The 23,737-nt window shown below is 41.9% G+C and overlaps 2 protein-coding genes across 5 annotated transcripts; one reads left to right on the forward strand and one right to left on the reverse strand.

Annotated features, from left to right (window-relative positions):
* Positions 1–10,695, forward strand: sh3bp1 (SH3-domain binding protein 1). Its single transcript, XM_026314873.2, has 18 exons — positions 1–258; positions 2,702–2,744; positions 2,856–2,960; positions 3,045–3,121; positions 3,575–3,686; positions 4,390–4,466; positions 4,725–4,812; positions 4,940–5,008; positions 5,170–5,260; positions 5,346–5,482; positions 5,794–5,905; positions 6,032–6,113; positions 6,190–6,270; positions 6,453–6,566; positions 6,733–6,830; positions 7,591–7,753; positions 7,989–8,338; positions 9,895–10,695. The coding sequence occupies exons 1-18, from the start codon at positions 209–211 to the stop codon at positions 10,170–10,172; spliced, it is 2,127 nt and encodes a 708-aa protein (XP_026170658.1). The 5' UTR covers positions 1–208; the 3' UTR covers positions 10,173–10,695.
* Positions 9,600–23,737, reverse strand: cdc42ep1a (CDC42 effector protein (Rho GTPase binding) 1a). Of its 4 annotated transcripts, none has more exons than XM_026314876.2 (3): positions 23,573–23,737; positions 14,874–15,851; positions 9,600–12,400 (listed from the first exon to the last, which is right to left on the reverse strand). In XM_026314876.2, exons 2-3 carry the CDS (start codon positions 15,343–15,345, stop codon positions 11,682–11,684), a joined length of 1,191 nt encoding a protein of 396 aa, XP_026170661.1. In that variant the 5' UTR covers positions 15,346–15,851; positions 23,573–23,737; the 3' UTR covers positions 9,600–11,681. The 4 variants fall into 4 exon arrangements, with proteins under 4 accessions (XP_026170661.1, XP_026170660.1, XP_026170659.1 ...); XM_026314875.2 differs by lacking the exon at positions 23,573–23,737 and adding an exon at positions 23,205–23,415; XM_026314874.2 differs by lacking the exon at positions 23,573–23,737 and adding an exon at positions 21,545–21,889.

The raw sequence follows: 23,737 nt of genomic DNA on the forward strand, positions 1-23,737 counted from the left end.
CTGGCTTGTGTTAGATGTGACTTAAAACCACACTGAAACAAGAACAAAAACTGAGCCAAAACACACACACATATAAACATACTACCACACCTACCACAGAGGCAGAGCGACCGGCGCGTACCACAGACAGTTTGAACGTTTTGTGGAGCCGAACGGGACGGAGAAGATCAGGTAGAAAGAAGCTGGTTGAGCTCCACTGACTGCCAGCATGCTCCGGCAGTCTCTGAGCATCTTCAAGCAGCTCGGCTCTGCAGCAAAGTAAGTGGTCTGATCTGACATCTGCCCTCTGATTGTTGTAAAACATGTTGCATTGAAACGCTGAAGTACTCTTGTACTTTCATATGTATATTAGAGGACACAAAATGTTTTGGTGTACAGTACTTTTATATGTTGGATTCATGATGTACATGTCAGCATAGGAAATCGAATCTAATTTTCTCCATAATTACAGTGTTGACCATGTAGTGTGTGCGCATTAAAGTGTCCCTGTGTAATTCTGAAAGCAGAAATAATATTCTTCAGCTTGCAAAGGCAAATTAAAGTTCACAAACAGTAAAAGAAAACTTTGTTCAATTCAGGACACTTAAAAGTTTTTGGCCTTGTTCTAGTATGACCAGTAGCTTATGGTGACTAATGTTATAAAACTTTGTATAGGTATTGCTGTCAAACCTTGCATTACTTTGAAAATGGGTTAGCTATAAAAACTTTCAAGGCTGATTTCATTTTTAGTCCAGAAACCTTTATGGGGTTTCACAAAGTCTTTGAGTACCTGCTGTAGTATACTGGAGAGGGCTTCACCGCTTTTCTGTGTGGAGGAAATGCTGAATTCTGCTTTGGTTTCCATGTTCTCATTTTCACTATTGCATGTATTGTGTTGAAAAATGTGTAATGCTGGAATGTCACAGTTGCTGGTTCCTCTTGAAAGTGATGTATGCTGTTTGGGGTTTTGAGGGAAACCTCAGGCTCATTGGCTCATGTAAGCTGTGCAGGCGCAGCACTTGGGAGTGTTCTGTTAATTCAGTGGTTGTCAGTCAGGGTGTTGGTAATCTTTATGGTGTGGCATCTCTCTGAAAGGAAACAAGACTCTGTCGTCGTAAAAATTGTTTTTTTTTTTTTCTTTTTAAAGATTTTTTTTAAAAGACTTTTGCAAATGATCTTTTTCTTGTCTAATCAAAAACCTGACACAGGAAGACAAAAAACATTTGCTGATCATCACTTACATGTGCAGGCTGGCTTGTGAGTAGGTGTTTGATAATAATCCATGGGCTACATGAGTTGCATACCACAGATCTCTGCATTTTGTGCCTGCACATGACGCTGACTGACATTTCCGACTGGGTGGTTGACCAATTCTTACACCTACACCCTGTCTGGTTTACTTGGTGCAACCACGCATGCAGCAGTACTAAAGAGGTGTGTGTGTCTATACGTGTAGGCTATGTTATCTCTGACTCTGACACACTGGTTTATTAATAAACCTACACAGCATGCATCTGCAGCACAGCAACATAGGCTGCAATTGCTAGAGCAGTACTTCACCCAGTTCTCCGTTTGTCCAGAGACTGTAAATACCACAGGTCTAGACGGTTTAGAAATGCACAGAAGTACATGTGTGTAGCATTTATATGTACTGCACAGTATGTGTATCACTGTTGAGATCATTGGTTGTGATTGATAAATCCGTTCGTTGTCTCTGGCAGGTGCTGGACCGCCACAGGCAGAACAGTGTTACTGTTACTGTGTTACTCTGCTCACATGATGTGATATATTCTATGAGGAATAAAAAAATCTTCCCCACCTCAAAAGAAAAAGATGAAATGAGAGTCAGAAATAAAAAAGGAACTGGCATATGGTCTCAACATGTTGTTGGGGATTTCTCCTCAGACTTTTGAAACATCAGATGTCAGGTTCACTGGGTAAGCAAAGAAATCACACCTTGAAGGTGCTGGACCTCATCTAAACTCTCTGTGAACTGGGTTGGGCTTCCTTTTGTTACAGTGCATGTGTGAAGACGGTCTCAGAGGTGCAGAAGTTGTTTAATTTCACCTCTCATTCCCACCGTTTTATTCAGCTGCAAAGATTTAAGAAGGGTCTTGGTGTTTCCTGTCACAGAGCCGATACTGAACTAAGCCACAACAGCAGCCCTCGCACTCCAGGTTGTTGCTGTTGTCATGTCAACCATCAAACAGGCCTCAAGCAGTCCATCCACTTTACAGCTGTTAGCAGAACAGAAGAAGGGTGCTTACATTTTGATGTGATGTTTGATGAACAGCTAAAATTGGGCATCAAAACAAAGCTTCTTAGCAGGCAACCTGTAAAATCCTACCTCCCCCGCTGTCCCACCAGCACAACACAACACAACACATTACAGTGCTTTGTATTCAAACACACAAAGCACCGGCACTTGGTGTAAATCGACGTTAACTGTTATAGTTTGCATTTACAGACTTTGTACACATTATTTCTTTGTATATTCCATTTTAGCTGTATTTTAAATATGACTATTAGGTAGTATGGGCTTATTAACTTCAAATAAGACACATTTTTGTCAAGAACATTACTTCTTAGGATTTCTGATTGTTCTGACTGTAATAAGTGAGAAAGTAGTATTATAATTGTTGAATAGTTTTCAAACTCATGTCTTTGGCACTAGTTTTGACACCAGAGTTATTTACCTGTATACTTCCATACACATCTGCAGGTCACAGGATGCCACTGAACTTCTACATGAGGACCTGGTTTTGGTAAGAAAAAAAAAATTCTGTTCCATAGTTACTGTTTTGCATTGCTGCTGTTCAACATATCACAGTTTCAGCTCTATGTTTGACTGTTTGTGTGTCTCTGGATGAGTGAAGGTGGAGCAGAGGGTGGAGCCGGCAAAGAGGGCTGCTCAGCTGCTTTACAAGAAGATGCAGGGCTGCATGCAGAGTCAGCCAGGGCTGGAGGCTGAGAAACGAATGGTACTCAGAACGCTATGGCCACAAGATGCCTGAAAACATCTGATTGGTTGCTGAGAGGTGATACACCTGCTTCTCTCTCCACAGAAAAAGCTCCCCCTGATGCTGCTGTCTATAAGCATGGCTGAAAGCCTCAAAGACTTCGATGCAGACTCCGCCATCAGGTGACGGCTTTGATCCTCCACAGTTATCCAACCCCTGCCCTCCACGCGCTTCACCGTGAACTCTCCATTAACCACCATGACTGCTATCATGTGAACACCCTGACTCTAGTGTGGATGTTTTCAGTTCTGGGTGAAAAAGAATGAGGGTCCTACATGCTGCATGGAGCTTATTTATAGTTATAGAGGCTCTGAAGAAATAACATGTCGAGTTCTAACTGTCATCTGACTTGCCATCCACGCTAGACCTCAATATTTAGTTCTTCTTATGTGGGTTGTGTGTTTTGATGCATTTTTATATTTGTTTGTTTTGACATTCATCTTAAACAAAACAAATCCATTGAAAAACAGGAATTGATTATGGTGTGTGTGTGTGTGTGTGTGTGTGTGTGTGTGTGTGTGTGTGTGTGTGTGTGTGTGTGTGTGTGTGTGTGTGTGTGTGTGTGTGTGTGGCAGGAGGGTGCTGGAGATGTGCTGTTTCATGGAGAAGATGCTGGCCACTTTGCTGGCAGACTTTGAGATGAAAGTGGAGAAGGAAGTCCTGGAGCCACTCAACAAACTCAGTGAGGTGAAACTGGCTCCAGCTTTTTGTGCTTGAATAGCAACATACAGTCACTTCAGAAAGTTTTCAAAAAGCTTCAATATTTGCACACACAAGTTTAGAAAGGCACACAGCTGTGTCTATAATGAGTCCACAATTGACCCTGCATGTCAGGAACAAAAACCAAGCCCTGGAGTCCAGGGGACCTCCCTGAAACAAACAGCCAAGATAACACTAGAGGCTTCAGGATTAGTCTCTAACTGTCTCTGACTTGAGTGGCCCAGCCAAAATCCAGACTTAAACCCCTGTGAAGACCCCTGATGATGACAGTTCACAGGTGCTTTCCAAAGAATCAGATGGAGCTTGAGAAAGAATGGAAATAAACTGCACAAATCCAGGTGTTCAAAGCTTGTAAAGAGTCGAAGCTGTAGTTGAATCTATTTAAAATCAAATCTACAACACAATAAATTGTGCAAAAAGTGAAGAATATTTTGTGAGGCTGCTGTAATACTTCTGATCCCTGAACCTCCTGTGAACCGGCCTGAGTGGACACAATATAGTGCAGTTCATTATAGTGGTTCACAAACCACAGGCTGAATAAATAAGAGACACAAAGCTAAACCAATTATCAAGTAAACCAAATACTCAAAATTGAAATTGAATTGTCCACAGACCAGAAAAAGGTTTTTCCCAAGATTTTTACTTTCATTTTTTAAAATTCTCCTTTAAGGATGATTTACCAGAGATTCTGAAGAACAAGAAGCAGTTTGCAAAACTCACTACTGACTGGAACAACGCAAGAAGCAGGTGAGTTACATGGCCTCAGGCCCAGCATCCACTTAGCAAGTAGATAATTACACCTTTTACAACTGTGTGTGTGTGTGTGTGTGTGTGTGTGTGTGTGTGTGTGTGTGTGTGTGTGTGTGTGTGTGTGTGTGTGTGTGTGTGTGTGTGTGTGTGTGTGTGTGTGTGTGTGTGTGGGTGTGGGTGGGTGGGTGGGTGGGTGGGTGTGTGTGTGGGTGTGTGTGTGTGTGGGTGTGTGTGTGTGTGGGTGGGTGTGGACAGGAGCCAGGCCAGCACTGGTCCCCAGGCAAAGCAGGATGGGCTTCGGGAGGACGTGGAAGAAGCTTGGAGGAAGTTGGAGAGCATCAAGGTACCAGTTTTTTCTTTTGCAACCACCTGAGCTGTAGCAAACATCCACCCTGCCTTGACCCCCGTCCACCTCTGACATCATCGTCTTGACTTTGACCACTGACCTCTTCTAGTCTCTGTCTCTGTAGGACCAATACTCTGCAGATCTCTATCATTTTGCTACAAAAGAAGAAGACTACGCTAACTACTTCATTCGTGTGAGTTGCAGCTGTAATAGTTTGATCGCTTTTTTTTCTTCTCAGTTATTTTAACTCCAGGTCTTCACAGAAAGTATGACTGTAAACCAGCCACCACCTGCTTTATAAATACTGCATATATAAATTTATATATCCCCCACCTCTTGTTTGTCCGATTATAGCTTCTCGAGCTGCAAGCAGAATACCACAAAAACTCACTCCAGTTCCTGGACAAAAACATCAGTGAGCTCAAAGAGAGTCACAGTCAAAAAGGTGAACTTAGTTTGCACCGGTCTGTGCACGTGTTTGCTGTGCTGTCTTGATGATTTCTTACTGCTTCTGTTATCTGAGTCTGCAGAGCCAGCAGTAAGCCTCTCTAACCAGAAAGTCTACGGGGAGCCTCTGCTCTCTCATCTGTCGCATAGCAACAGAGAAATTGCTGCACCCATACAGGAGTGTATTCAGATGCTGCTGACAACGGGCATGAGAGAAGAGGTGGGACTGATGGGACAGGAACATTCTGTCTCTTTTACCCTATTTCCACTAAAAGCTCGTAGGCACCGTGTGTTTTACATCAGTCTTCTCTGCAGAGCGCATTTACGTCTCCAACTTTTTCACTTCAGTGTTAATTCTAACTCAGTCAGTCTGTTTTCTCCTTTGAAAATGTGCAGCTTTACTGGTTTGTTTGTCCCATGCCCTGCAGAAATATATTTGGTCCCATACACATGGTTCCAGCTTTTCCACTTAATCACCCTCCTTTCTCCATCTCTGTCACATCCCCATCCCTCTCTCTCCTTGCCCCCCAGGGCCTGTTCCGTCTGGCAGCGGCGGCCTCAGTGGTGAAGAGGCTGAAGATGTGTTTGGATCAAGGAGCAGTCGACCATGGCGAGTTCAGCATGGACCCTCACGCTGTTGCCGGTAAAGATGTATCCGCTTCTTTCTCCCTGAACTCTTCCTCTCTCTTCCTTGTCTGTTCAGCCAACGTGATTTCTGCTGCTCGTTCTAACAACCCAGTTCCTTATTAACAGTAATTATTTCTTACAGGAGCTTTGAAGTGTTACCTGCGAGAACTTCCTGAACCTCTAATGACATTTGAACTCTACAATGACTGGTTTAAAGCAGCAGGGTGCGTGTGTTAACAACACTGTATTTGTTACTGTGATTTCAAGTCAGGTGTTTCAGTTTGATTTGTGTCTTCACAGAGAAAAAGACTTGTCAGAGAAGCTGGATCAGTTCAGAGTCCTACTGAAGAAACTGCCCCCTGAAAACTACAACAACCTGAGGTGTGTTTGAGTATAGCATCACATTTGCTGGGCGAATGGCTGAAAAGTCTTGTTTGGACTTGTTGAAACCAGCATTAATTGTCACTGTTAGACCCACTGGACAACAACCTTTTCCAATTATGCAACAGCCAGCTGCATAAATCTCTCCGACTTCCTGTGTCTCCTCTGTCGAACCTTGTCAGGTACCTGGTCCAGTTCTTGTCTCTGCTGTCTGAGCAGCAGGCTGTAAACAGGATGACACCCAGCAACATCGCCATCGTCCTGGGCCCCAACCTGCTCTGGCCACAAGCTGAAGGGTATCTTTCTATCTTTACTGTGCGACTGCTTTTTTTGTACTTTATTCACACATATGCCATGTCCTGTATGCTCTTCCTCTTCATCAGCTTTGTGTCTGTGAGCATTAGTGACATATGTCATAAACCAGACCTTGTATGTAGCTTCTCTTTGTCTCTGCGTCTTCAGGGAAGTTGCTCTTTTTGACATGGCATCAGCATCTTCAGTGCAGGTGGTCACGGTCATCGAGCCTCTTATTCAGTACAGCTCCAGCCTCTTCCCTGAAGGTATGCAAACACAGCCATGTCCCCTCTATGGGTACATAGAAATGAGTAACTGGTAACACATTTATTTAGGAATATGCAGCAAAAAAAACCTCACAAGTCAATAAGCCAATATAGGTTTTAAAACTAGATCTTAACCGAGGCCCCCTCTTTAATTCAGGGCCTAAAGATTAGAGTAGGGTAATGATATTATATTTGTTGTAGTGCAGATGGTATCACGTCATGTTTCAGTTTAAAGAAATCGAAACTGAAACTGGAGATTTGTAGGAATTTATTGTTTATTTCTTCTGCTATGTTGTGTTTAGAAAGTACACTAAAATGCAGTTATTGGAAATGCTATCAGAATGTACAATAACAAAATGAAATGAACAAACCTTACAGCACCTCAGGGTGCCACTGCACCCACACAGTATACTGCTATTCTGAACAACCTTATTTGAGGTTAAACTGAAAGTCAGTGCACCCTTTGCACAGGAAATGCAACAACTACAGCAGCAGGTCAGTAGGAAGCTGTGATGATTTATTTAAATGTGGGCTTGTCTGATGGTTTGAAAGTTATCTTCTCATTTGCAATATCAGAGCATTTCAGGACAGCCATTAAAATGGAACAACGCTATTATTACTAACAGGAATTTGGGGCCGAAACTGTTTAAAAATGACCCAAATTGTAATAAATGTGAATTATTCTTTAACCCAAATGCTGTCAAGTTGATGCAGCCCTCTTCAATTAGCTGTTTATTGTACTGTGTTTTATTTTGGTCAGCTGTATCCTTCGAGATCCCTGACTTACCCGAGCTCCCAGATGTGAGTCCTGTCTCCCAGTCTCTGATGTCAGAGAAGGCGAAACTCTTCAGAACGGTCTCCTCCTCTTCATCCACAGCCTCTTCCTGCTCCTCTTATCACCTCGCTCTGTCCAAGACAAACAGGTGCTGCTCTAGAAAGCCGGCGCTGACACACTGTCATCACAGTGCAGCCTCAGATCATCTTTGTGATGACAGTACTATATTAACACACTTGCTGCCACAGGATATGATGTCAAGTTAGACACATACTCCACTTTTGCACATTAGTGGTTCCAAATGGCAACATGAGGTGAAGGTTTAAACTAATTATCCTTAACTGTGGTGTTGACAAAAATGTTGATTTACTTCTTTCCATCAGTACGGCCTCTCAGGACAGTGGTAGCTGCTTCCTGGTGAATTCTGGCTCTGTGAGTCGCCGCGGCTCCTCCACATGGGCCAGCCCCACATCTGAGACAGCAGCGTCAGCACAACCAAACACAACATCCAGCAGCTCATCCTCCCTCAGTCCTAGCCCTCAGGGTTCTAAGACTTCTGCTGCCTGCAGCTCGACAGCAAGCCAGAACCCGTCCCCTCTTCCTAGAATAGGAACAGCGCCAATCCAAGCACCCCTCCTGAAGCAGTGCTCGGATCAGGGCCAGCTGGAGCCAATTTTGGAGGCAACCCCCGACTCTCCCATGGCAACAGTGAACATCACTTTACCATGTAAACGTGAGTCAAAATCTTCTGGAAACCTCAGTGTCTGTGGATGTGTTCACTCATCAGGTGGTGACTTTTTCAGTATTCACAGGAGCACCCCAGATATTTAGGGGTGGCAGGAGAGGTCAAAATTGGTGCAGTACAAAGTGGGATACTACATTTCCCATTTACAAAACTGATTTTAGGGCCAAAGTAGATGTTATTGAGTAGTATATCTTTTTTAAAATGATCTGCATGTGTAAAATTGGTGCTCCACAACATACATTCATACCGCAGAATCAGACCCTTTGTTTTTGGTTTTTTTTAGGGTTGAGGGCAGGCAGGTCATAGTATTTCAATGTCTTTTTACTGTGTAATACCTTTTAGACATTCTTTACTTCTACCCTTTCCCTCTCCCAGTCTAAGTGTTGGCTTTTTGGTGGAAGTTGACAGAGAAAATATAAATCTACCGATGATGTTGTAACAATCAGGAAGTACACAGAAAACAGGAAGGCTCACCACCACTGACCAAAATATCAACCCCTGGGGTCATGCGTCATCTCTCTCATTGTTGTAACAACCTCAGAGTCATGTAGACATTGAAATACTTTCCCTCAGTCTTCTCACCCGCTAAGTTTAGACTGCTTAAACTTAGTTAACTTTACCATCCCATCCTACTCTGGTGTTTTGTAAAAAGAAGTCCAAACTAGTCTATATAATATTCCACAGCTTGTCTTTTAGGATTTTATTTTATTTTTTTTGGTCATCAGACAAATGTCAGACCTCCCTGGTACTTGAATGCAGCATAACAGTAGTCTAAACACTGACAACCATGTAAAAAAGGAAGTTCTACATCCAGACTGACAAAAGCAGATCAACCAGATTTCACTCTGTTGTAGTGCTGTTTCTTAGCAGTGCAATCACAGGTATGTCCTGAGATTGACTGAGGACATTATCCTAAAACATTTCCTGACAAAAGAATTGGTCCTTTAATGTTTTTATTTTCTCATTTTCTTTTTTTTTTTTTCAATTCAATTTTTCATTTATTTTCAAAAATGTCAACTTTTAATCAGGGTTTTCTACTTTTCTACTCTTTTCTTAACTGTTTTTCAAATTCAAGTGATAATATATAACTTTTGCTGCCAGTCGTGACAATAACATGATAATCATGGTAAAATAACATAATGCACAAATGGAAAGAAAACTCATAATGCAAGTAATTAGCGAGCGGACATTAACTACCATAAGTTACAGTACTAGTCATACCAGACCAAGCAAAGCTGTGGCAAAAATATTCATTTGAGTAAAGGTGCATTTTATTATGATTTTTTTTTTTCATTTGTTGCTTTAAGTAAAAGCATGTCATAATACAGTGGGTTTAATACAAAACTTTTACATTTTCATTAACAGCCATACATCGTAGTGGACAGTTTTTCTTTAAGTGTTATTTTATGGGTATGTCTTCATTTTCAGGGACACAGACAATCTCTATTATAGATGACTGTCTTGCATCACAACCTTTGTTTCGATCTGATCGCTCTGTGGCAGCTTCCTTAAGTTCCCACCATCTTTCTTTTATTTTCATACAGCAAAAAGAGCCTTCAACCCGAACAAAGCTAATGAGCAGGTGACAGTTCAGTACTCCAAACCGAAAGCCCCAGGACCTCCAAGGCTCCAGGCCCCTGCTCCCCCGACGACAGCACCAGCTGCCGTGGACACTAGGCCCCATCCAACGCCGCCACCCCGAGCTCAGACAAGTAATCTCAAAAAGCCTCCGCCGAAAAAGCCTGGACCCAAAGCCCCAAACTGCCCTCCACCACTTCCTCCAGCATCACAGGCAAAAGATGTTCCTTCTATAGCACAGTGAGAAACAACATGTCCACAGAACATGTGAATTTTCTTGTTTGAGTTCTTCAAATATGCAGCCATGTCTGATTAGGTAAGAGCAGAAGTTTTGCAGCTTAATTTAGTTTTTTTTTTTTGTCGAGTATGTTTTCATAACCCATATCATTTATTTATTTGTCAGTTGCTGTAGATCTGTATTTCCCAAAATGCAAACTATGTGCAAAAAAGTCTTTATTAGTGTGAAAAATGCCACACTCCCAAAAAACTGTTTTAGGGTGTTTTTTTTTTCCCCCATAAATATACAACATAATACAAGGTTTCATTTAAGCTAATTAAGTACGGGAAAATTACTTTTTAAGCATTTTTAGTTAAATGATGTAGGCAGTGGTGGAAGTAATTTCATGTCAGTCAGATTCCAGCACTGATTGAAAATAAACTTTTTTTTTTTTTTTACCATGTTTCAGCTCTACATTTCACAAGTTTGGCTAGAATGTCAGTAAACATTAAACATAAAAATATATGTAAATAAAAGGATTTTCAACCTATTTAAAAACATCTTTATTGTCAAATTATATCATCATTGTATATCATTGGTTTTTACTGCAGCATGTATACTGCAGGTGCTCAAACTCTAAGTCCATGTTTATAGGAGGTCAGTTGATATCTTTATGTACAGTTGTATAAAAGGACATATAAATGTCTATTCTTCTATAAAAAAGCAATAGTTGGACTGAGTATCTGTAGAAGTTCTGCAGCATAAAATAAACAATTATAAAGTTCATACTTTAGTCGCATCTAACAAATACTGGTATTAACTTGTGATATTCCCTCTTTCCATGTAGTTTAATAACTAATCTGTTTCTATTCGTCTGGTTGATCTTTGTCTGAAAAAGCTGATCCTGAGATTGCAGATCTCAACAGTTCTCTTCCCTTCTTCTTTTCTGGTAGTGTATTATTCCTGAGTGAAAAGCTGACACGAGGTTGTAATGGTGCCAAAAGGTTGGAAAATCAAGCCTATTTTTCTAATTTCCACTTCCTGCCTTTGTTTTCATTGGTGAGTGGGACTTGCACTAAGTCATCTTTTCACATCCTGACAGGCTTTGTAAGCTGCACATTGAGTAATGCTGGTGTTTCCTTTGCAGTGTCTGCGATCTTAACCACACGCTCTGGTACGGTCTCACTTCTAACACCTCCCCTTTGTGTCAGTCTTTTTTGTTAAGTCCTTTTCTTTGGAAAAGAAGCAGACCGAAACCGAGGTTTTCGGTGCTGAGCTTCCAAACTTACATGAAGTCCTTACACCCTTTTAGATACATTCAGCAACGGCTCTGCATCACCACTGTACATCCGTGAAGCATTGTAGAAAGAAAAAAGATCCATATAAAAGATACTCGATTCATGTTGTTGTCTATATCCTGTCAACAGAGCCAGCCTCGTTGATCATAAAAAATTAAAGGTGATTTGATTGATGATTTGATTACATCAGATAAAGACTCTTTTACTTTAGCATGAAAATATCTTCGGTTTGCTTAGCTCAGACTTTAATTTCATCTTCGTCGTCCATGTAACTGTAGGACATTTTCTTCTTTGGTTGGCCAATGATCATAGTGTCTGAATCTGCAGCCTCCATCCTGCTGTGTCCCTTTAAGAGGCTGACGCCATAGTGGCGTGCAAGCACATCTGTAGCACTCTGGAATCGCTCACTCTCCATCCCCATCCCCAGCCTCACTCGTTCAGGTGAGCCCATCAACACATCTGGCACTTTAACAGAAAGGCCGACCCCGTTCACCTCCATCCCACTTTCCTCTTCCCATTCGGCCCCATGCGAGCTTTTCATGCCTCCACAGTCCTCCCTCAGCAGGGAATCCACATATGAGATAGTAGCCGAGTCCATCTCCGATCCCTCGTTGGTCAGCCCACACGCTGACCCCACCTCCTCTCCCTCCCAGGCGTGGGTGTGTTCCTCTGGGTGGCCGTCAATCAGGCCAAACACCTCACTCATGAGAGACGGGCCGAGGTCAAAGGTGAAGGTGTCCAGGGACGTCAGTGAGGGGAGGGAGTCGGAATAGGCCGTGGCGGTGGTGGTGTGTTTGGTCTCAACGGTGGCGGAGCAAGTGGACAAGATGGCGTCAGTGGGGTCCGTCAGGGAGCCTCGGTGGATGTTCGGGGAACAGGAAGTGGGGAGGGAGATGGAGGGCTGCTGACGCTCAGAGCGGGAAAGACGAGGCAGAGTGACAAAACCCGACTCCAGACCTGAGGAACACACACAGACGTTGAGGCATGAAATCCCAAAGAAAGTTTTATGCACTATTTGTACTCAATTGTATCTTTGTACTTTTTAGAGGTAAATGGGAAACCTCTCTCATAACTGTGAGGTAAATAGGAAGCTACAGCCAGTGGTTTATTAGCTTAGCTTAGCATGAAGGTGGGAAACAGCAAGCTTAAGAATTAGTTTCAGTGAATCAGATTAAGCTATAGACAAACTGGGCACTCAGTGAGTCCAGTCCAGTTTTCTCACAGTTTGTGTGGTGCATCATGTGGTGTTTTTATGTGTTTTATATCTAAAACTCCATGTCTTAAAAGAAGGTGAACTAGACAGAATTGTAAGATTTATTTACTTATATACCTATTGTCTTTACTGAAGCTATATATTTTCCTGTTAGCTGCTTCTCTTAGGACTTTCCATATACTATAACTAGCAAGGTATGATTTACATAAATATGCAGTCACACCTTTTAGCATTTAGTATAAATTCCAACAGGGGGCAGTGTAAACCCACCAGAGAACACCTTTTCTAACGGTGACAAGCCAGTGCAAGTGCTGAGTGGTTCTGCTCTGAGAATAATGAATCATCTGGCCAGCCTGTCAGATCACTTAACATGTCGCACACTAACACTGTGCTGCCTTCATGACCCACAGTACTTCTCAATGCCAGCCGTAAAAGGCCTGGAGTCCAGAGGATTTTCATTCCATCCAGGGGAAAAAAAAGCTCCTGATGGCTGCATTACTCTCTTTAACCAGACAGTAAGTTCCTCAGTGAAACCAGTTTATGGAGGATTTGGTGGGTTGAAAACCTGTGGACTTTCACATCCACGTTGCTGAGGAGTAAAGAAGCTTCAGTTGCCACTGTAATCATAAGCTGTGTATTATGAGCTTTTAGATAAAAAATGTTGGTGTAGGATATTCACATAAAAACACTGATGGATAGAATTAGGTTCTTAAAATGCATTTTATTTTGCCGTCCACAATGTGCTCATTTTTCAGGGCATACCGAAGCTCAGTCACAGATTCTGATCATTTAGCTTTAAAGGTAAGTACATGGATATTTGATTTCTTATTGAGAGAGGATCAATTCAACTCCAAAGCCAGAACATGGCAGCTTAGCTATGCTTTAACATAAGGTGAAACAAGTAGTTTGGCTCTGATCAAAGTTAATGAGAATTACCTGCCAACACGTTTAAAGGTCAATACTTTACAGGTTATATCTTGTTTGATTTAAGCAACAAAAATGGAAATGTAAAAATGACTAATTGTGGTGCAGAGTGAGGCTAGTTGTTTCTCCACTGCCAATATGTAGCTCAGCTCGGGGGTAACAACATCCTCACCTAGGCATCAGTATGTTTTCCATAATGTAAAACTGTTTCTTTAACAGTCATAACTGAATACGAAGAAAATTTAGAAGCTCAAAGACTTAACTTTCCTCTGCGTTGCATTTACATTCATCAAACTCTTCATACGTGCACACCGGTGGGATCAGACTGCGTGAGCTGAGAGTGTGGTGTTAATGTGGGTCATTCAAACAGCCTCTCAGACAGCTTTTGGCTGCCAGCCTTGTCTAGATCTCTGTGTGGTATCAGTGTGAGTGGTGCTGATTATGAACCAAAGGTGATTCATAAGGACATGTGGGCCAAATCTGTCTCTAGACTGCTGGGTAGGACTGAAGGATCAGTTTCACACAGCTCTGAATTTACAGTTAACATTAGTTTACTCAGTTGACCTTTGCATCTGTTTCACTTTATTTAGCGATGATGCCATTTAATTTCAAGAGAAACTCCAAGGCTACTCTTATTCTTGAGGACAACTCAGGGGTGTGGTGGTATATGTTTCCTATTCCGAGGCGAACAGGGTAAAAATAGACAAAATGACATCATGTCAAGAAATTTCCAGTGGAGATATTTTGAACTTTATCAGTGAGCCAAAACACCGAAGCAGAAGTTTCTTTCAGCAGTGATGAAGGGAGAAGTCTATTGTTGAGATGGCACAGAAACAGAAGCCTCAGCATGCACAAGGCAAAAAACAAGTTGTGCAACTGAGTTTCGCTTTGATTTACTAATTATACTTGGGAACGGAGCAAACATACATTACTATCATCTTGCTCCTGTGAGATGGAAAACTTGTTAGAAAAAAGTTGCTTTTAACACACCCACTAGACAACATGAGCATTTGTTTGGACTGAGTCAGGCCTCCTTGAAAATGTCTAATATTCATGCAAATATTTTGGTATCTAGTGACTCCTGCAGCAAATATCTGTCTCTTTAGCTGTTACATGTTAATCAATAACTTCTTTCTGTGTGGTCTCTGTGCTTTTTTTGCTAAAAGACAGCTGCCTGCTGGGTCTGTAAACAGCGCAGGTCAAATGCCTAGAATGAACGATAGAGTCTAGAAAAATTGCAGGGTTGGGTGATAGTTAAATGACTGTATGATAAAAAGATATCACCATACTCACCATAAGAGCTTTTCTTTTCGTCTGGCGTACTTTGAGAACTGGGAAAGAGCACTTTGGTGGTGGGATTCCCATTAGACATATCCACGTCCAGCCTCGGGAGGGAGATGGCATTCTTGATGATTGGAGAAACAGGGGGTGGCGGTGGCGACAGATCTTTGGATCCTCCTCTCGGTCGATTGTCCGAGCCCCTTCTGATTTGACGGAGAGTCCTGGAGAAGAAAGCACCAATCTTGTTGTCTGGGGTGGAGATGGAGTCTGTTTCTCCGTTGTTCCCATTACCCGTCCCACCGTGGTTGCTGAGGAAGGAGGTGTCCCCGAACACATCGCCGCCGCGGCCCACGTGCATGGTGTGGCGGAAGTCTCCCAGAGGAGGGCTGATCATGTCCACCGTGAGGTCGCCTTTACAGCGTCGCTTGCTGTGGGAGTGTGAGACGAGACCTTTCAGGCCTGACAGCTTTTCCTGAAGATTCATGGTCACACCAGGTAAAGAGCTAAATACTTTTGAAGATCCACCTGAAACAATGTCTTCAATTGCCTTTAATTCCACTGATGGTGAAAGTGAACTACAAAGCTCAACCTTTCTCCTTTGAGATTTATGCAAAAAGTACAGTTCAGCAGTCCAAAGTATGGACCCAGAAAATAGCTCTGAGGGGATTCAAAATTTTGAAGCCCTGCAACTTCTATAGCTGAAAAGTTGAACTCCAGGCCTGTAGTGCCAAATTGTTGAAATATTATTTGTTTATCATGTCCAGGCCAAACTCTGTCCCACTCTTTGTAGCTTGTTGTTATGCATGGCTGGCTGAATTAAACAGACATAAATTGAGGAGAACACTATGCAGTTGTGTTCCTGGAAGGCCGGGCCAGTTGGAGTGTGGTCAGGTTGCCTGGATTGCTTTGGGCTTTGGTTTTGTTGACATCAGCTCAGAAATAGGTCCGAGTCCAGCTGCAAACGGTTCTGCGGTCGTACCCTGGAATCATCTATGAAGATTAAAAACAGACAAAAAATATCTATCCTTAAAATATTGACAAGGATGTAGACATATTTGATTTTGAGGGATGTTGAGAGAAATAGATGACATTTGCAGTTTATTCTGAGGACGTTGGGATTCAGTAAGAGGCCGCGTTGCTATTCTGAATACTGTATGTAGTTGTAAATTAACCTTATGGCATTTTAGACAGATCTATCTTTCTGCAGGTTTTGAGGATTCTGCGTTCCAAAGGTCCACTGGTCTGGAACCATCTAAATTTAGACCACAGTCACTCCTCTGTGCAACAAACCAAAGTCTGCTTCTTATCCATGAAATGGGTGGACTTTCAGGGAATTCCTACTTCCATTTTGTCCTGCTTTGTCTGGCGTGAAGGTTACACAAAGTTCATTTTACATTTCACTGAAAAACACTTATCAGCCTTTAAAGCAGATCAGCAGGCTTCATTCAGCAGGCTCAGATTTGTTTATAAACAGAAAAAGTTTGCTCAGCAAGACAGGAAAAGATAATGAAAATTTCCTGATAAGAAAATCACTGCTGCTGCTTGATTGTACACAAATGCTAAAAAAGTAAGAAGCTCAGTAGTAAATTATCATTATCACACAGAATTTTCCAACAAGTTAAAAAGAAGTATAAAGTTTTAGATTCCTTTTTACACTTTTACTTATTTGACTAATAATCTGTATTTAGTATTTGTATAATCTGTATTTAGTTATATAATTTTGACTTAAATGTGCAATGTATTAAAAGTGAAAGATGTAGTGGTGAAATTGCAGAATGCAGCCTTGTTAGCACCCTTACAGTAGTGGGATACAGTGGTCGTCACCTTTAAAACAAAATGCAATTCCCTGTAGCCAGTGTTTGTATTGTCCATTCTGGGCTACTGTAGAAACATTTTGGAGAAACATGGCTGCCTCTGTGAAAGGAGACCCACTCCCTATGTATATTTAAAAGGCTCATTCGAAGATTAAGAAAATGCAAGAGTTGGTATTTTCTGGTGATTACAGACCAATCACAACATATTTATGAATACTATATTCCCTTTCAGGTAATAGACCACTCTAAATATTAAATTTTGAACATTTAATGAAGAGAGATGACAAAGTATGTCATGTATTGTTGGAAAGATCCAATTTTGATAACAAATGGTATCCCTGACAAGGACCTCTGGTTCTCCTTAAGCTTTCCACTGCAGTAGCTAAAAGTCAGCAGGCCTCCCACGCATGCATGGCCTTGTCTGGCTTCATTAATGACCTGCTATGGTTCATGAGACTGGGATTGCGTCAGGTCCAAGGCAGCCCTTCTAATTTGCTGCTGACCGCAGTCCCAGGCCCTGCGCTCCACTTCCCCTGACTGGCGTTTTAACAAGGGCATCTGGGAACAGGGAGGAGGGAGGAAACACGCCACATACCAGCACCTAGTAGAGCCATATCAAGGCACACAAAGGGGCACCAGGGACCCATGTGCTGAGGTGCCATGTCAAATCTGGGCCTACAGAGACCTCATACACACTCCCATGAACCGTGCTGATGCATCAGGCCAACTCCTTGATTAAAACAACTCTCCAGTGACTGCGGCCACAAACACAAAGGCACTTAATGCTCTAAAAGCTTTGTCTTTGTATATCTAGGTTACCAAGAAAAAATCGCTCTGGTGTTTTGTCTTTGTCTGTAATCTTGTTAACGACATTTGACCACAGCTCAGAGGGGGTCGTGCCCTCCAACTCCTCTTATGTATGTGGACCCTGTGGGCAAAACTGCACACATAGGATCCTATCCAGTCGAACTTTAATTCCCTCCTCTCTGTCGTCCTTCTTTGCACTTCTGTTTTCTGAGCTACAGCAGCCAGTGCCCTCAGGCATTCACAACGGCCTAAAGAGTGCCACCAGGACAAAAAAACAATATTTGGGGTCTTTAAGAGATTAAGATGCTATAATCCTAGCAGCGGTCTGCCCGCCTGTGTCTTGGACACTGGAAAATAATGGGGGCCTCTCAACAGGGGAACTCAGATGTACCCTGGATTATCCTCTAATCCTTCATCTCCTTTGTTAGCCCCAGTTGGCTGCTACCACCCTGGCTGACCAGTCCACTGCTTCTGATTCCTGTTAATGAGGAAATAACAGAGAAAACTTAGAATAGAGTAAATTTAACTTGAAGTGAGGCAGGGTGATAAGTCATGGTAAAAAGCAGGACATAAAATAAAAATTGTTTCAAAGTTTCAAAAAAAGGAGTGAAGGGGGCTGATGGCAAATTGGGCCTGAATTAGGGATGACAGGAATGAGAAAAGTTCAAATGAGGATCAGAAGCAAGGAGAATGAGATGTAAAACAACGCAGAATGATTTCAATCACAGTTAAGGAGCACATACATCACAGTAAACTTACAATAAGACATCAGCAGCCCAGACTGTCCATTCAAAACTGTTTGCTTTTGCCACTTTCTGATAAAATGACATGTTGCATTAAAACTTCATTCTTGGTTCCCCATACTTCAGTTTTAAGTTGCTTTCTTTGGGAAAATCATCACTCGGGGGATTTCAGCACATTCATACATACAACAGCCTCAATAAAATATTTCCATCTCACTACGTATAGTATTTGCTTGAGGTGGCTTTGCTGGATATATACCAGAGTAACCACAGTCTAATAGGAGCCGTGTGTTGTGTGTGTGTGTATGAACACATTCCTAAGCAGAGCATCAGTCGATGGAGTGTGTTTCTCTCGATTATGACCATCAAACATCCTTTTTCTCAGCCTCAGCTCTGATTGAAACCACCTTTGGGTCTGAATCTCCAATGTTTTTGTCTTTCATCCTCTCTTCTCGTTCCTCACTTTTTATTCCTCTTTCTGCTTCCCTCAACTCTTTCCCTCTCATTACTTCTTCATTCTTGCCTTCTAATATTTATTTTCTTCTCCTTAATTGTCTCTCCGTCTTTGGTCTTCTCTTTCTTTTTCCATCACTTTATATACTTACACTTGGGCCCACACAGAAACGCATAATCTCTTTTGATCACTCTAACTCAAAAATGTTTACTCTGCTGTACTTCGTCTGGAGTAAAATAAGCAGTGGACTTTGTGTTTTGTGGCAGGTCTTCGTCTCCCTTCCCTCTCCCTCTCTTCTCATGTCCTTCACTCACTAACCCCGCTAACCAGGTGAACAAACATACAAGATAAGGCTGCATTTTTTAGGCTCACCCTTTGACTTTCAATTACGTTCCTATTTTCACCATCCACGCTCAGTTTAAATCCAAGCAAAACACAGCTACACTTCCTCCTCAGCCAAGAAAACATTTTCATGCTTCAACAAATATCCATACTCTCCGAGGCTTTCTGCTTCCTGCATCTCCTGGAACCGGTAGTCCCAGTCTGCCCTTCTCATTGCTTCTCTGTACGTCTTTTCCGCACCCGTACACTGCATACACTTGTTTCTTTTCTTCTCCCATCCATCTTCTCACACGTGCACGTTCACTCCTTATTTGGATTACGTAAGTGATGAGATTGTCCTTAGACACTGCAGCCTCACTAACACACTGACATCGCCGAGCTTATCACAGAATATATTGGTTTTGTGTATACGTCAGCCGATAAGTGACAAGACATTCCAGTGCTGACATGAAAAGATAAGTTTGAGGCTTATTTAGCAGACACGTTAACAATCTGAGTTCACATTTATGCAGATAAAAATAAATAAATTCCTCACACAACCATGGGGCAACAAAATTTGACAGATAATTTCAAATATCCAACTTTAATTTTAGACTCAAAAGTCCAAGCACTAATAGGGGCCAAATAACCTACATTTCACTTTAAAGTATAAATTCACCACTTTGAGCGACTCTTGAACGGTTTTAGAACAAAATACTTAAATGTTAAGTTCACATTTCACTTTTGGGTAATGCCACCCAACATTTAGCACTGGACTAACAGATTTTGTTGTATCTTCTTACTATTTCTGACAGAATCTAAAACGACATGCTAAAGCATCATTTCTAAATTATGTAACTACTGCATGACTGTTAAACAAACGGGCCAGTCTTTTAAAACTGTAAATGTTCCCTTAGTGGGGGGTCAGTGTTGTTAGATGAATCAGTTGTGACCATTTGGTGACGACAGACCACAATGGAGCAGTTTTCCAAACAGCGCCATATGTAGCCACAACATTTTTCAACAAAAAAAAAAAAAAACAAAAAAAGCCAAGGAATCCTGTGGTGTGAAAACAGATACAGCAGCTGGATTCAGAGTTTGCACCTCTACAACTGACCCCTTTCCTGCTTGGTTGCGTCAATGACACCTAAAGGTCACAAAGGGTCCTTGTGGGGAATGTAGAACTCAGGTATAAAAAAAAAAGAGGCAGGGACACCCACAGAGGATGTCTGTACTTATTCACTTAATCAAGTGGTTTGAAAAGTCCTCTGTCATTATTGTAAATCATATGAGGGGGATGTACAGGAAACATATTACATGCATGTGTTAAACATCTGCTGCTGGCTGAGCTGAGTGCTTACAGGAGACTGACATCAATATCAAAGCACCTACTCAAGGAGCATATCCAGTACTGTACGCCCACTGAGCCAGATGAACATGTGACAGTCACTCACTGTTCAGTAGGAGAGACTAGACGCATCACTGCCTGATGATTATTGGTGTTTGTGTTATTGAGCTGACTTATGTTGATCACCGCTCTGCTTGTGTGTTTACTGGTGGACAGTGTGTGTGTGTGTGTGTGTGGTATTTCACATGGTGACCTCCCACATGTCTAGCAGAAAGGTTGCCAGGGTCAAAAGGCCACTGCCCCCAACTTGTAATGACTCCAGCTCTGTTTGTCTCCATAATTAAAACACTTCAAGGCCACCAACTTCAACTTCACCATGTCGTCTGAATCGGCGTGGGCTAGGTCTTGGTAATTTCAGTGACACGTGAAAATTGATGTTATGTCATGGATCTGCTGTAATTACAAGGCAGAGTGATGAAAATCAAAGCCCTGCCAGTAGAAACAGTAATGATATATGCCTGTTGCTGCTCCTGCTGTAGATAAATATGTTGAAGAGGCGACTGAGTTTCATGTTTGACATCTGAGAAAAGGACTCTCATAACTCCACACACAGAAACACTATACACTATGACCATTAACAGCAGTTGCAGCCAACATTTTTACAGTCTAAACAGTCTTATCTGAAACTAAACCTGATATGTTTACTCTCTTTCTCTGCACAGCAGGAGGCTTTTTCTCCTCATAGACCCGTTATCACAACTATGGCTTTCAGGAAAAAAACCCATCGCTAATAATTAATGGTAGGTAACTAATATACCACCGGGCAGAAGACAGGTTATCTAAAAACATACTCTCTTTCTCAATAGTGGTAACTTTCTGTACCTACCTGAGAGCAGCTTAACATGTAAGGTAAATATCAGAGGAACATTAAAACACTGAAGGTTTTTATAGCAATAAATTAGAGTATGAACTATAAAATACCCAGAATAATACAATTAGATTTTATAGATGCATTTGAAATGTCTATAGGAAGCATTTAAAAAAAAAAAAAAAAAGCATCTTTGTCACATACTGCAAACACGCGTAAAGTCTCTATGAAATAAAACCATAAAGTTTCCATTCAGCTCTCTGAGCATTACCGACGCACTGCGGGGCTTTGTGCGCAATATTAAAGTCAAGAATTAATATAAACTCACCACTGGAAACTGCGACACGGAGGGAGAAGAAACGGAGACTGGTCGACTCCGGTTTAAATGAGTTTCCAGTGGAAATAGGTTTGGGGCTGGTGCGGTCCGAGTGAGCCGGTGGTGCAGCTGGACTGTCCCGCTGGTGCGTCGGGTGTGTGGAGCGGCGCAGCGCGGAGTCCGGGGAAAAGGGGCGGGCCGTGGAGCGAATACCAATGATACCGTGAGAGGACCACACCAGGGCCTCCCGCACTGCCTCATGGTTAACACCTCAGTCTGATGGCTGTCTGAGACGCGCCAACTGACTTGTCAACACGACTTGAAGCATAAAGTGAGAAATAAGGCAGCGAGTTCAACTAAAAAAACGTTGAAACATGAACTTTAAATGTGAAGCCAGTGTTTGAGGGCCCCCCCCAACTGGCTCCTCTAAACCAGGACAAATGTTGAGCTCAGGTAATATTTGCGTAATTCATAGGCCAGAGTAAGGACCTTATTATTTAGGTGTGAATGTTTAAACGTAGTGGAGTATCCATAGAGGCTTTTTAGGCCAATCTACAAGACATAAAAATGAAACACATACCAGTCATATGTCAATCATCAAGTATTATCAGATGAGTATCTGCTGACTGATCTCAGATAGAGGGAAACACATAATTATGAAAGAGTTTCACCATCCCACAACTGACCACACTTTAATGTGACTCATTTTAGGTTTAAGTCTAAATCTGACTCTGACCCTCACTGTGTTTTTGTAATCAATGAACCATTATAAACTAGCTTTAGGAGTACTAACCATCCGTTAGTAGCAACATGATCAGTTGTATGTGTTCCAGAGGACTAGGAAATATGTTTACTCTCCTGTCTGTACAGTAAATATGACCCTCCAGCAAGGAAATGGTTAGCTTAGCATAAAGACTGGAAACAGTGGGAAGCAGTTAGCCTGGTTCTGTGTATGATGACCTGTAACAGCTTCAGACAGAGCTGCGCCAATTTCTCATCAAAACTCTTATTTTCAAACTCTGGTATAACTATAAAACTATTTAGTGTAGCCTCTAGCTATTTAATCAAAACGCTATTAAATATAAATTTCAGCTATTTTAGCTATAACTCTAGCTACTGTCTGTTCATACAGTCGATATTCTGCTCATCAGTATTCACCAATATATAGGTCGTACATTTAGCTCTTGTGTTCTAATAATTAATCTAAGTAAAAAAATCAAAATTTCTCACAATAGGGGCTTGAAATCCCCCCACCTATTATATGTCAGTAAACGCCACACAATCTGCTCATGTTTGTAATGATTCAGCTAAGGGAAACCAAAGAGTTAAGTTTAGTGAGTCCATGGACAAAGAGCTCACTAACCACAATTTACAGCTGAGAAGGATACAGTTCATATTTCACTCTTAAGTTTTTAAAGGAGTCCATGCATGATATCTGAATTTCATTAGTGTAAAAGCAGTAAATCCACCGTATAGTATTTCCATCAGAGGGATAGGATGTTTGAGGTTTGTGCTGATGAGGTAAGTAGAGTTTTTTGTAAAAAAAGCTCAGCAAGTTCAACTTTAAACTTCATTAAGCCTACATGAACTGCTCTGTGCCTGACTGCTGCAAAACTTCATCCAACACAGAAAAACAGCCATCAGAAGTGCACGCCAATGTTCCCACGCTGACCTGTCGAGCAGGAAACGGAGTCTTATCAAGGGGAACAGAAGCATCCTCGCCCCGTCCTCAAAGGCTTCTATCAGGCTTGTGTGTCATTAGAGCTCCAAGGTGGCCTGTTAGTCTGCCAGCGTTCGCCACACCGCAGCAACGTGACACTGCTGAGTGAATGTCAACGCGTCCCTGCTCCCCTGGTACCAAACACGCACACTTGCATGTTCACATGTAGGCAGGCGGAAGTAAACATAATCACACACAATCTAGTGAGTCACTGTTTCAGACAACACCCTTCCTCATTTCACACACGTTTGTGTTTCCCTGTGTTTAGATTTTATTTAAATGGTTAAACACATTAGGTATTGCCTTTAAAAAATACATACCCTGTTTTATAGGAGATTTCAATCAAAATCTTTTTTCAGGTCCTCCTGATTGGCTCATCATTACATTGATTAAAATCCATCCAATCAGGGCTGCAATTAAACTACAGTCAGGTTTATCTCAGTCTTTATGTTGTCCAGGTAGATATTCCTCCGCTTGCTGCAGTC

This window comes from Mastacembelus armatus, chromosome 19 (assembly GCF_900324485.2).
Source record: "Mastacembelus armatus chromosome 19, fMasArm1.2, whole genome shotgun sequence".
NCBI lineage: Eukaryota > Metazoa > Chordata > Actinopteri > Synbranchiformes > Mastacembelidae > Mastacembelus > Mastacembelus armatus.